The sequence below is a fragment of the Carettochelys insculpta genome, chromosome 3 (assembly GCF_033958435.1).
Source record: "Carettochelys insculpta isolate YL-2023 chromosome 3, ASM3395843v1, whole genome shotgun sequence".
In the NCBI taxonomy this organism is placed as follows: domain Eukaryota; kingdom Metazoa; phylum Chordata; order Testudines; family Carettochelyidae; genus Carettochelys; species Carettochelys insculpta.
Window position 1 is genome coordinate 178,103,836 of NC_134139.1, and position 14,489 is coordinate 178,118,324.

The following is a 14,489-nucleotide window of genomic DNA, read 5'->3' on the forward strand; positions in this document are numbered from 1 at the left end:
TGTCCTCCCCCAGGCTCAGCCCCTGCCTACAGCCTCAGCTCAGCCCCAACCTGCACATGGGGCTCCCAGCCCCCAGTGCACTAAAGCCCCACATGGGGCTTGGGCTCCAGCCCCCTGCCCACCAACCCCACAGACCCTGCTTCAACCTCTGCAGCTCCAGTTCCAACCCCCAGCACACCTCAGCTCAACTCCACCCTCCTGCCGCCACTGCAGCTCTCACCCACCCCAGGCTTAACACCCCCAGCCCCACCAGGTTCCATGCAACCCTCGTGCATCCAAGGGGACTACTGTACTAATATGGATAAAACTAACTGGTGCCAAACCACTGCTCACTTGGAATGGTGTGTTGGGGTCTATGGTGGAACAAGTACTGGGAATAAAGTGGTCCATTTTACACAATCTTCTCCTGAGTCCACTGTTTCTTTTTTTTTTAAACACAGGAGTCCTTTGACTCCATGTTATTAATCCAAGAGGTTGAAGCTTCTGAGACTGCCCACCGATTGGTGGACTGAGGTCTTTAATATACAGGCTCCTTATGAAGGGAGTTGGAGGTCCTCTTCTTCAACACCACCTCTGGAGTTTTTCCTTTACCATGAGAGAGCTGAAGCAAGGTCAAAAGAGCTCTCTATCTACCCAAAGACTAGTGCATATGGCGGTTCTTCTGACCTGGCTCTAAGGTGGGACAAAGGGACTCCATCTTTAGTAGCCTCAGCTTAATCTCCCAGTTTTTCCTTGCCAAATTTGATGGCCATGCAGGAATGTGTGACCACCTCTAAGTAGCATGTGCTTACAGCAAGTCAGGTAGTGTTTAAAACCTGGTGAGCTGGATAGGCCCATCCAAGGAAGGCAAGCCTCCTGGGCAGGGAGGAGAATAACCAATTCTCCCAACTACCAAACACATCTGACTAGCATGCAAACTAACTGATGACTAAAAAGAAATAAACTTTTAATGTCGAGATGCCCAAAGGCAGACATGCTAAAGCTCCATCCCAGGGTGAGGCAGGTCAGAAGGAACTGAGAGCAGTTCACCAAACACAACCCTTTACAATATGTGGGGCAGAAGGCTATACAGGGCATATCCGTGGACCATATGGTCACTGCCAGTGCAAAGCTCCACTTAACAGCTTGTGGGAAACATGCAGCTCTAGAGTGGAGCACCCTTGAGGTACTGTTCCAAGAACATCCATTCCTTTCACAAATACAGGCTGTAGCTCTAGGTTCCAGTACTAAATGATGATGCAATGCACTCCACTAGTCCTCCAGACAGCGCCCTCAAACATATGGACATAACATAGAATCTAAGAATGAAGTCTTATAAAAAACACTGGAACCATTTTATAAATGACAAAAACATTTCTTGTCATTTTTGCCTTGCAGTTCACCTTAAGATACAAGTTATGTGAGCAGTTTTCATGATACAGTTTAAAGCCCTTTAATCTGGAACTCTGTTGTCCAACAAACACCATAATCTGCCCTGATTTTAGTTAGCCAGATGACTACGTATCATGCGAGTGTTCAAGAGTCCCATGGTCCCATAAAGTTTGTTTACAGCCACCAATCCTAGTTCTCACTGTTCTGTGGTGTTATTTAGCTGTAATTTACACCTAAAATGTCTTCTAAGAGCCGAGTCAGCAGTGGAAGCGTTGGTAATGTCCTCTGGCAAATTGGCTTGTCCAGCAGCAGTCAAATCCCGAAGGTACCAATAAGAGAGGTTCAATATGTACTATATTCGAAATATATTTAATTTATAAAATCAGATATATATAGAGCTGGAAGGGACCTTGAGAAGCCATCAAGTCCAGCCCTCCACAGTGTCACAGGACAAGTAGGTTATGTCTACACAGCACCCTAAACTCAAAATAAGATATGCAATTTGGGTATGCAAATTTCAGATCTTATTTAGAGTTTATTTCAAAATAGGCTATTTTGACATTCAGCATGATTTCAACGTGTCACAGTTTAGACAATGTGCTATTCTGACTCATCGCTTACTCCTCCTGCAACAAGGAATACCAGGATGCCCAAATAATACACCTGTTATTTTGAAAAATATTTTGAAATAACAGGCGCGTTTCAAAGATGTGGAGTAGTTATTTCAGGATAAAGCCTCTAATGAGGAAACCCGGGTCCTTTTTTGGAAACATATTCCAGATCATAATTATCTGACAGTAAATTATTCCTATATTCTAACCCAAAACTCCCTTTCTGAAGATTAAACCCTGTTATTTCTTATCCTATCATCAGTGGAAATTGAGAACAATTTCAGAGGAGTAGCCATGTTAATCTATAGCTTCACAAACAACAAGCAGTCCTGTGGCACCTTAGAAATTAACAGATTTATTCAGTTCTGAGCTTTCAAGGGTAAAACCCACTTCCTCCTTTTTAGCAAAGCCCTTGTGTTTGTTTTGTGAAGATACAGACTAACACGGCTACCTCTCTGAGACTAGTCGCTATGTTTTAAGACTGTTGGCAGGTCCCCCTGCACGTGTCTTCTTTTTTCAAGACTAAACTTGCTCACTTTTATTAAGCTTTCCTCTTTTGTAGGGTTGCCTACAGCTCTCATAATTTTTATTGCTCTTCTCTGGATTCCTTCCAATTTGTCCTCATCTTTCCTGAAGTACAGTGCCCAGAACTGGACTTCTCCAGCAGGAAACTCACCAATACCAAGCAGAGCAGGAAAATTACCTCCTGTGTCTTTTAACACTCCTGTTAATACACCTCCACAATCATATTGGCCCTTTTTTGCAGCTGCATCACACGGGTGACTAACATTTTGTTTGTGATCCACTATAACTCCCAATCCTTTTCAACAGTATTAACACATATGGGCTTCGTCTACACTAGTCCAAAACTACAAAATGACCATGCAAATACCCATTTTGAAATTTACTAATGAAGCGCTGAAATACACATTCAGCGCCTCATCAGAATCCCTGCAGCTGCGGCACTTCGAGATTGCCATGGCTCGTCCAGATGGGGCTCCTTTTCAAAAGGACCCCAGCAACTTCAAAATCCCCTTATTCCTAACAGCAGATAGGAATAAGGGGATTTTGACGTTGCTCGGGTCCTTTCAAAAAGGAGCCCCGTCTGGACAAGCCACTTCAATTTCAAAGTGCTGCAGCTGCAGGGATTCTGATGAGGCACTGAATATGTATTTCAGCGTTTCATTAGTAAATGTCGAAATGGCTGTTTGCATGGGCTAGAAGTTTTGGGCTAGTGTAGACACGGCCATGGTTATTCCTCATTTTCTAGTTGAGTTTTCCTTCTTAAGTGAAGTACTTTGCCCTTCTTCACCGAATTTCATCTTGTTGAATTAACACTAACTCTTCAAGGTCATTTTGAATTTTCAACCTGTTCTCCAAAGTGCTTGCCACCCATCCCAGCTTGAGATGATCTACACATTTTATAAACAGACTCTCTATTCCATTAACTAATCACTAATGAAAATACCGAATGATGCCCAGGGCCTACCCCTGCAGGATCCCAATCAATAGGCCCTCCCAATCTGACAGCAAAGCATGGGTAGCTTCTCTTAACCAGGTGTACATTTATCTCGTAGTAATTTCATCTAGACCACATTTCCCTAGTTTGCTTATGAGAATGTCATGCTTCAAGTCATGTGTATAATCTAAATGTTTCACACATGCTAGAATAAGTTTTCTGAGCATCTGAACAGGATTTTAACTCTCTGGATCCCATTAACGTTAATAACCAACAACTAAAACTCAGGACATGGGTTTTTTTTTATAGTAAAATCTACAAAATGTTCAAATTATATTTAAATTTTCAAGAGAATATTTAGTTTTGTTCTGGTTTCTAAGATATGAAGCATCTCAATCTCTTAGGCTACACCTTACCTTAGAAGAAAGAATTACTAAAAATATTTTGCTCTTGCTCATGAATTTTGCCCTTTATATACATTACCTTTTCAACTACCAACTTTTAAATAGTTCCTCATTCTAAGCATTTTGGAGTATCTGCAGTTTATTTAAACTTTTTATGCAGCATGTAATTTTTGTACTAGTATTACTGAGAGCGTGCACCTCCATGTGTTGCACCATTCCTTAAAGTGTACTGTAATTCTGAATAATCACCACAACATACTGCTTATAGTGCACAAAGAGCACATCATACCCACCTGTCACAGAAACAATATTGAGTAATCGTCTCATGGTCTGAGGACTGATATCACTGAACCAGTCCTCTGTAACCAGGAGCTTGGTCAGATCAAAAGACATCTGGCGTGTAATAGTCCGATGCATCTGTCGTCTTCTGTATGTATCCTGACAGGTAAAAAAACAAAATAATAGTTTCTCCAATTTATACATACCTGTAGGGCTTCACATTTCAGGTTTTGTGCTTTAAAAATACCCTGATTTTTAGAAGTTTCGCTAAAGGCACAGATTTGTTCTCAAATACAATGAAAATATTTTCATAAAAAATGTTTGGCTAAACTATGTAATAATCAAAATAAGCAGAAGATTATGGAAACAATTTCTAGTAAGTCACATTACTATGGCTTACAAACAGCAGCAGCAGTTTTTTCACACCACAATTATAAACAATGAAATGTAATGGTAAGTTACAATATTTTGCACTAACTCAACAATGTAACAACTTGTCATCATTTTAATCTGACTCTGCAAAAAGTTAAATTCCATCCATTTGCTCATATAATGTTGAGAAAACCACTTTTTAAATTAAGGGGGTGGGGGGAAAACCTAGGGCAGATCTTTGCTTTGGATAGATCAAAACACTGTCATTCATAGCTGTGGCAATTGCTACATAGACACAATTCATGAGGCAGTTATTAAGGCAAGCATCTTTGTGGCTGTAAGACATGACTACACAGACTTCACCTAGAATACTGAATATAAACTGAACAAAAATTTGTATAATCTCCCTCAGAGCTGTCCCATCCATAGGATGGTTTAGGGTAACCACCACAGGCCCCATGCACTGGGGGGCGCCATGCTTCATGGAGATATGGAAACAGGGCCAAGGGCATCCCAGCTGACCAGTGACTGGACCTGGTGCCAGCAGCAGTGGTCGAGTCCGTCCCTACACTCAAAAGCAGCAGCGGGAACCAGAGCGACCCAGTCCCAGCCTGCTCCATTCTGCTGGCTTCCAGCAACACTCAGGGGAGGGGGCAGGGTTTTCCCAGGTCCTGCACTCCCCTAAGTGTAGCCCTGCCGCCTCTCCTTTTCAAGAGCCATAGGATCACATTATTATAAATCAGATGCCTCCAGGGCTCCATCAGGTAACAGCTATGAGGCCAGCCTGGTCAAACTTGGCTAGAAAATTTGCTTCCATCCATTCTTTCATGTAGAGGTGGTTCTACACAGCAATCATATCCTTAAAATCTGGCAAAATCTTGCCATAAGGGGAATGGATGGAGAAATGAGGGTGTGCCGTAGCTAAGTGATAAGATAAATTTACCTCATTTACAGATCTTCAGCAACAATTTGGATTGCCCTGCTCCAAGACATGAAAATAGCGCCAGTTAAAGCACTTATTTATAAATATATTTGGACCAGACCCACTGAAGCCTTCACAAACTCCAGAACTTTTATTATATTGAAAAAACTTCTTGGCAGGAATATTTTTTCATGATTTTCTAGCTCCAAAAACTCTGACAAAGACTGAATTTGCAAATTGCTCGAAACAGCGATTTGGATATGCAACTCCCTCTAAATCACTGAGAACACTTCAGGTCTGGACTGAGCTAATTTCCAGAGTGACCAGCAGAAGATGCTGGAGTGGTGATCCATGAACTTGCTACAGGGTTCTTAAGAGCGCCAATATTGTCTGACAATCCGGATCTTAGTAAGCCATGGGTACCAGACTGGGATTGTGGGACTTCCTTGTACTTTTGGGGACTTCCTGTTCTCTTTTTTAATGACCAGTCAGTCTGACTTCAGTACTGGGCAAACTGGTTGAAACTCTAGTAAAGAACAGAATTGTCAGACACACTGATGAACGTAATTTGTCTGGAAAGAGTCAACAATGCTTTTGTAAAGGGAAATTGTGCCTCACCAACATATCAGAATTTTTTGAAAGGTTTAACAAGCATGTGGACAAGGAGGATCCTGTGCATATAGTGAACTTAGATTTTCAGAAAGCATTTGACAAGGTCCGTCACCAAAGGCTCTTAAGCAAAGTTAACAGTCATGGGATAAGAGGGAAGGTCCTCTCTTGGATTGGTAACTGCTTAAAAGATTGGAAACAAAGGGAAGGAATGAATCGTCAGTTTTCAGAATGGAGAGAGGTAAATAGTGGTGCCCCAAGGGGTCTGTACTGGGACCAGTCCTATTCAACATATTTATAAATTATCTGAAAAAGAGATAAACAGAGAGGTGGCAAAATTTGCAGATAACACAAAACTACTCCCAATAGTTAAGTCCCAAGCAGACTGTGAAGAGCTCCAAAAGGATCTTAATAAATTAGGTGATTGGGCAACAAAACAGCAGATGAAATTCAATGTTGATAAATGCAAAGTAATGCACATTGCAAAATATAATCCCAACTATACATATAAAATTATGGGGTCTGACTTGGCTGTTTCTACTCCAGAAAGAGATCTTGGAGTCACTGTGGACAGTTCTCTGAAAACATCCACTCAATATGTAGTGGCAGTCAAAAAAAGCTAATGAACTTTTGGGAATCATTAAGAAAGGAATAGATAATAAGACAGAAAATGTCATTATCTCTGTATAAATCCATGGTACATCCACATCTGGAATACTGTGTGCAAATGTGGAATGCCCCATCTCAAAAAATATATACTGGAACTGGAAAAGTTCAGAAAAGGGCAACAAAAAAGATTAAGGGTATGGAAAGTCTGCCATACGAGGAGAAATTAATAAGATTGGGACTTTTTAGCTTGGAAAAGAGACAATTAAGGGGGATATGATAGAGGTATATAAAATCATGACTCGTGTGGAGAAAGTAAATAAGGAAATGTTATTTACTCCTTCTCACAACACAAGAACTAGGGGTCATCAAATGAAATTAATAGACAGCAGGTTTAAAACAAAACAATAGGAAATATTTTTCACACAACGCACAGTTAACCCCTGGAACGCCTTGTTGTAGGATGTTGTGAAGGCCAAGACAGACCAGAGTTTAAAAAAAAACTATAAAAATTCATGGACAATAGGTCCATCAATGGTTATTAGTCAGGCTGGGCATAGAAGGTGTTCCTAGCCTCTGTTTGCAAGAAGCTGGAAATGGGCGACAAGGAATTGATCACTTGATGATTACCTGTTCTGTTCATTCCCTCTGGGGCACTTGGCATTGGTCACAGTCAGAAGACAGGATACTGGGCTTGATGAACCTATGGTCTGACCCAGTATGGCTGTTCTTATGACTTGAGAGGGATCTGCATCTGATTTCTTAGACTCACAGTCCCTGGATGTTGATGGTTGTGAAGAAGACTGCCAAGTGCCTCTTGGGTGACAGCACACCTGTGCAGGCTAGCCTCACGACAGGGCATGGGGACAAACAGCGCACGTGCAAACGCAAAGGACACTGCTAGTGAAGTTCTCCAATCAGCAGGGCAGGGTACATTAGCATTCCTACAGTGGTGAACCCCTAGGGACAATATCTGAAGAACCATCTTTACAAGAGCTATTTATTTCTACTCTGGGTGTATGGATTATAATAATGTTTCTTCTTGTCCAGAAGTGTGCAGACTACAGAGAAGCTCTGCACAGAAACACAAGAAGAAAAGTCAAAGAGTATGTACATTGTTTCAGGCTGCTCCACTTACAGGAGTCCTGCCCCTGAAGCATTAATGATCATAAAGATGAAGTGGGTCTTTGCCCATGAAAGCTTATGCTCCAAAATATCTGTTAGTCTATAAAGTGCTACAGGACTGCTTCTTGTTTTTGAAGATACAGACTAACTCGGCTACCCCTCTGATAGTGATCATAAAGGGTTAGGTTACAAAAACAAATTTGCAAAGTCAAATATTGATCTAGGTTGAGTTACTGAAAATTATTACCTTTCTTCTTGTGCCTCATCCTAGCATTTGAAGTTAGCTTCAGGCACTCCAGATAATAGCCCCTAGATTTTAATGTTTACAGAATAGCTGTCTCCACTATTGGACAGCCTCTGAAACGTGCTTCTGTGCTGCTCTGCTCAAGCCTGAGTTTGCTGAGCTTCAAATATGAATTTTTATTAAGGTACGATGTTTGATGATTTCAAGGGAAGGGTCTGATGTGTCTTTGAAGGCGATACTGTGATTAAATTGTTTTAAATTATGATAATTAAAGCAAAAATAAGAGTTATAAATATATATAAAAATAATGTTATAAAATATAAAACTTCTTTTATGATACTTTCTCACCCGTCTATTAAGAGCAGTTTTGCTGCCAAGTTTGGTCATCTCTCCAAGGCTATTCTGAGAAACTCTTCTGTCAACTTCTTCATGTGTTCCTAAAAATTACATTTTCCAATTTAAAATATATTTAACTCTTCCATTTCATCTAATTATTCCAAGTATAAAATGAGTAAGATTACCAAATATCGGCATAAAATAAAAAGCTAAAGATTAAGTGGTTTCAAGATGACTTAGTTTATAATTTAGCTGTAGTGTCCTTGCATTACTTACCTGAAGTATCTGTATATGGAATATCTCCATTAGTAGTTGCAGCTACCATTAGCTTTTTTGCATTACTGAGCCCACGACTGTTAAGAAAGACAGGCAAATGGACTATATTTCTCATGTAATCATGTCCATTTATGTTTGAATCACGTAACACACTATTGAGGTTCTGGTTAATTGCCTTTATAATAATATGTGGGTCACTTGCAAAAATGGCAATAAATGGGCCTTTTGAAAACAGGACTCGTACCTGTAATAAGAAAAAAGGTAGAATGCAAATTGCTTTTTACTTTAAACATTCTTACAGTTAAAATTTTATATTGCTTTTGTTCTGATCAACAGACAAGCTTTATGAAGCACAACATAACTACGACATATACTGTCATAAGTAATTACATTAAATGATACCACGAAATATGCCTGACATACCTCTAGATATTAATACCAAATTCTCAATGTGTGAATAATTTTCACCCAAGATAGAATTTTAATTTATAAAAATTTTAGTTGAGCAATTTGGAAAAAAAACTTTTCACTTGAAAAACTAAGCACAATTTGACATTAATTCATAGAACCTTAGATCTCAAAGCATTTCATCATCATTAAAGAGTTATTCTTAACACTTCTTGAAACAGATTCTTGGCTGGTATGTTTAAACAATTACACATACAACTGGAACTAGGTCAATTTATTCAAGCTGTGAATCTCTTCCCTGGGAAATAGGCAAAAATCAACTCTCCAGAACAACAACTCACTGTGTCAAGCATCTGCAGAACTTTGTCTTGTTCACAGGCATCCAATCCATCAATAATTACGACAAGCCTTGTCTGATTCTGAGTGAAGCTATCAATAGTTTTTGCCATCTTGGCCATCAGTTCCACTTCACACTTCAGAACCTACAAAAGTTAACATAAAGAAACTTTCAAAATTAAAAGAACAGAAACTATTTTATGGAAATATGGAGAGAACTCCTTAAAAGTTCAGGAAAAGGCACATTACTAGTTTCAATGAAGTTTTACATATCTCTAAACATGTCATTCCTTTTAAAAATTGCCAACAATATCATGAACTAATACTTTTAATTACTGAAAAGGGAAAAGAAATAAAAAGACTTCTAGATTCTTATAGTATCAGTTTAATGCCCATTAAAACAGTTAGTTTATTCAAGATTTTTTGTTAAAGGTTTTCAGGCTTTAAATAGCCAGAGTCAGAATAACCAGAGGAGCGAAGCAGACAGGAGAGTTTAAGAAAGAGAGAAAGAGACCTTGCCACTGAAGAGGCTGCCAGGTGAGCAAACTAGCATTTGGTGAGAGTGAATTTGCTTGACTGTTTAAATTTTAAACTTTGATTGCAGGTGATTTCAGTTTCAGTTACTGAGGCAGTTGGGATTGTGTGCCTGGGAGGGCTGGAACCTTGTTTGATCCCTTGTTTGCCTAGGATCAGCCTCAGCATCAGCCTTCCTCCATGTGACTAATGAGGGGAAGGCCTGGCCTGGGTTTGCACGCTTTAAAAAGTCACAGTTAGAGCGACCAGAAAGCTGCAAACAGGGGAGTTTTAAAAGGGAGTGTGACAGAGGGGGATCCATTATGGGTAGGAACACCTGCAAGACCTCTGCCAGCACTGCTCCTGTCTCCTGCACCTGTTGCTATAGTCAGACAGACCTACTACCCTCTACCCAGACCTTGGTGTAGTTTTGCAGGGACTGTGACTTGCAATTCCCACCTACTGAAGTCCAGGCTGGGGAAACTATCCAATGCAGAAGGTGTCTTCTGGTGCAATCTCTCAGGAAGCAGGTGGTGGAGCTACAGGATGCAGTAGCTAAGCTTAGGAGTATTTGAATCCACAAGCAATTCCTGGATGGTAGACAGCTGAAGTTAAGGTAGCTGTTCCACCACAAAAGAGTACTGACACACCATCAGTGGAAGTGGAGATGGCTCAGGAGGGACACTGGCAGCTGGTCACTTCTGGCAGCAGGCAGTGTGCCACTCCTGCTCCCAATCCTCCCACCATGGTACTGGGAAACCATTATGTCACTCTGGATATGGAGATACAGGAGATAAGGAAACACCCCCTACAGGAGAAGCAGAGAAGCCCTGTACCCCCAAAGCTGGGATGTCTGCTGTCACCACTACGAGGAAGAAATGTAGAGTAGTGGTGGTCAGAGACTCTCTTCTGGAAGGACAGAGGCAACCATCCATTGCCCTGACAAGTCATCCAGGGAGGTATGCTGCCTGCCAGGAACCCACATCTGAGACGTTATGGAGGTGTTGTCGAGGATTATCTGGCCTGCTGACTACTACCCCATGTTACTCATCTATGTCAGCATGAATGATACTGCGAGGTGTAACCTTGAGCAGATCAATCGTGACTACAGAGCTCTAACAGCATGGGTTAAGGAGTTGGGAGCACAGGTGGTGTTCTCAATCCTTCTTGTTCAAGGTAGGGGCCCAGGCAGAGACAGGAGCATCCTGAAGGTGAATGCCTGTCTGTGAGGATGGTGTCGTCAGGAGCACTTTGGCTTCCTTGATCAAGGGATGCTATTCCATGAAGGACTGATAAGTGGGGATGGAATTCACCTTTTGAGGAACGGGAAAAACGTATTTGGATTGAGACTGGCTAACCTAGTGAGGAGGGTTCTCATCTAGGTTCCACGGGGACAACTGACAAAAGCCCACAGGTAAGTAAAAAAGCCAGAGACCTGGGAGTTGGGTTAGAAACGGGAGGGATCCTGGGCTATAACAGCAGAGAAAAAATGAGGGGCTGGGCAGAACGGGGAGGCAAAAGCAAATCAATATCTTAGACACCTATATACAAATGCAAAAAGTATGGGTAATAAGCAGGAAAAACTTGAAATCCTAATAAAACACAACTATGACATAATTGGTAACAGAAACAATGGGATAATACACACGATTGAAATATTGGTATAGAAGGGTACAGCTTACTCAGGAAGGATAGGCAGGGTAAACAAGGAGGAGGTGTTGCCTTATGTATTAAAAATGTGCACCTGGACTGAGGTGGAGATGGATGCAGGAGACAAACACGTTGAGAGTCTCTGGGTTAAGTTAAAAGGGGTAAAAACCAAGGGTGATATCATGCTAGGGGTCTTTTACAAATCACCTAGCCAGGTAGAAGAGGTGGATGAGGTTCTCTCTAAACAACTAAGATTTGGGCTAGTGTAGACATGGCCAGAGTGACATAAATTAATACCATACTAGCTTAATTTAAAAGTGATAATCAATATGCATTTATAGTAACTCAGCATTTCAATAATGAGTCAAAATTTAAAGAGTTTTAAATTTCTTCTAATTGCTTCTTCTAATTACTCCAGTGAAACAGAACTCAAAGAATGATTTTTTGTAAATTTTATACAAAGATTTTCCTTATCTGCCTTCCTGGTTGAATGGCTTTTGCAGCTTTGTGCAGAAACTCTAAAGGAGCCACAATAAATATTGTAAATAACTGTCTTTGGCTGCATCTACACCAGACAGTTATGTTGATAGAAGGGGCCTTCTGCTGACATAAATCAAGGAGCACCTACAACCAAAGCATTCTGTCGACAGAGACTTGACAGAACTCTGCATTTGTCTTGACAGTGTTATCCCTCAAAAATTTGAGGAATACCACTTCAGTTGACAGAGTTCTGTTGACAGAAGTGCAGTGTAGACACTTCTGTTGACAGAGAGGGCTTCTGGTTCACCAGGCAGCACTGTTTGCAGAGCTTCCGGTCAGCCATTCTGTTGGGAGAGGGCAGGGCAGTCTACCTGCTCTTTGTTGAGGAAGCAGATTGCTCTGTCCACCTGGTTCTGTGTGTAGATGCACTCTGCCAACAGAGGTTTTGTCGACACAACTCTGTTGACAGACTTTACTGTCAACAGATGCTTCTAGTGTAGACGCAGCCTAAATGTTTTCTTAAATTTTACGAAGAAGTGGACTAAAAAGCATGAGGGATGAAAGTGCAGCTCCCGATGGAAACGTTTTTCTTCAGACTAGCAGGGCATGAAACATTCTCCATTGTAAGATAAATTAGATGAACGGTGGAGATTTTATGTGACAGACAAGATTTCATGAGAACCCAACATCTATTTTCAAAGACTTCTTTAAACATAAGTAAACCAAACAAAAACTATATAAAAACTCAGAGAGTATAAAAATACAACCTCATGAGAAGTTTCACAATGGTTCTCCAAAAGTGGACAAACAGGAATAAGTGCCGTTTTAATCCAATTTTAAAATACGACCATAACTATGGAATCAACAGCAAGCGTCTTTGTAAACAACAGTAGCCGCAGTAAATGCTATCACTTATTTTACCAAGTGTTTAATTGGCTCTTAAAAATTGAGTGATACTGTCATTTAATTCTTTCTTTCAACCAAAGAGATTGCAAATGACTGACAATATTCAAAGTTATGCATGTGTAGTTTATTCTTATTCCATTATACATTCTGGTAAAGTTTCTATGGTTCTTCTGAATCTTAATATTTGAAGCAACTGATTTTATCATAACAAAAAAGCAGTAAAGTAGCACTTTAAAGACTAACAAAATAATTTATTAGGTGATGAGCTTTCCTGGGACAGACCCACTTCTTCAGACCATAGCCATACCAGAACAGACTCAATATTTAAAGCACAGAGAACCATTGAGTCTGTTCTGGTATGGCTATGGTCTGAAGAAGTGGGTCTGTCCCACGAAAGCTCATCACCTAATAAATTACTTTGTTAGTCTTTCAAGTGCTACTGGACTGCTTTTTTGTTTTGATAGTATACAGACTAGCACGGCTTTCTCTCTGTTGCTTTTACCATATTAGTGCAGGTCCTCTGAAGGTGTGCCTAACTCTTCCATGCCCTTAGCATGTTAATGTGGGCCTGGAGGGGCCCCTTAATCCCAGATGTTGCAACTGGAAGGGAACCATGGATGGACAGGCCTAGTGGCAGAAGCCCAGATGCAGAAGGAGCCAGGATAGTAGTATGAGCCAGAAGGTGACAAAGGAGGGAAATACCAGGAGGCGGCCTGCAGTCACTCCCTAGAGAGAGAAAGCTATTCATGAACAAAAAGGGCACTCAGAAGAAGAGTACAACCCAGAGCCCTGCCCTGCAAAGGAAAATCTGGGAAGAGGCTGAGAGGGTAAAGCAGCCAAAGGGAGCAGAGGAAATGTCCAGTGATAAACTAAGGGTCAAAGAGATAAAGAAGTAGGATAGGAAGTGTGGAAGTATAACATTGTATAAGTATAACGTTGTATAAGGGGACATGCTGGATACATTGTATATGACAGGGACATGCCAAAACATGTTACTAAGTATCTGAGGGAGCACACGTAGGGACAGTTAGCTTTTGAATGGAGAAGCAATTAAGATGAAGCCAGCACGTCTAAAAAGCAGGCATTAGAATGGAAGGTGTGAAGGGCAATTAGTTAAGTTAACTGGAAGCTGTTAAAGGAGATTGTTAAGGGTGGCAGGTACTTAAAAATATGTAACTGGTCTCAGGGATCTCCAAGGGTGGTGACTAAAATCTTTTTCTTCCTTTGTCTGTAACTTGTTCTCCAAAAAACTATAAATTAAAAGACACAAGCCCCACTCGGGGGGCTCACTTCTAAATGTATTAGCAGAGCGGCTTTGCTAATAAAACAGAGTGGTCTCATAAATTGTGAGTCTGAGTCAAACTTTGACAATTTGGAGGTTCTACCGAGATTTGAACTCGGATCGCTGGATTCAAAGTCCAGAGTGCCCACCAGTACCTTTGTAGCCCCCCCTCTCACTCTACCTGTCTCTAGCCGCCCTGCTACATGGTGTTTCGCATGTCGGCAAGGAGGGGATGGTCTCTGCTATGAGTAAGGCGGGGTGGTGGGCTCCCCATTTCAGCTCCTTTGCAACCCGCCACTG

General features: G+C 41.0%; 1 protein-coding gene across 4 annotated transcripts in view; it reads right to left on the reverse strand.

Moving 5' to 3' along the window:
* The window catches only part of KIDINS220 (kinase D interacting substrate 220), a 137,941-nt gene that overhangs the window by 67,163 nt on the left and 56,289 nt on the right, over window positions 1-14,489 (reverse strand). For all 4 annotated transcript variants that reach the window (XM_074991232.1, XM_074991231.1, XM_074991233.1 and 1 more), the window contains exons 18-21: window positions 9,364-9,504; window positions 8,615-8,858; window positions 8,351-8,439; window positions 4,139-4,283 (exon numbers count right to left, since the gene is read on the reverse strand). In XM_074991232.1, coding sequence (XP_074847333.1) covers window positions 4,139-4,283; window positions 8,351-8,439; window positions 8,615-8,858; window positions 9,364-9,504 — 619 coding nt within the window. The remainder of the gene's footprint in view (window positions 1-4,138; window positions 4,284-8,350; window positions 8,440-8,614; window positions 8,859-9,363; window positions 9,505-14,489) is intronic.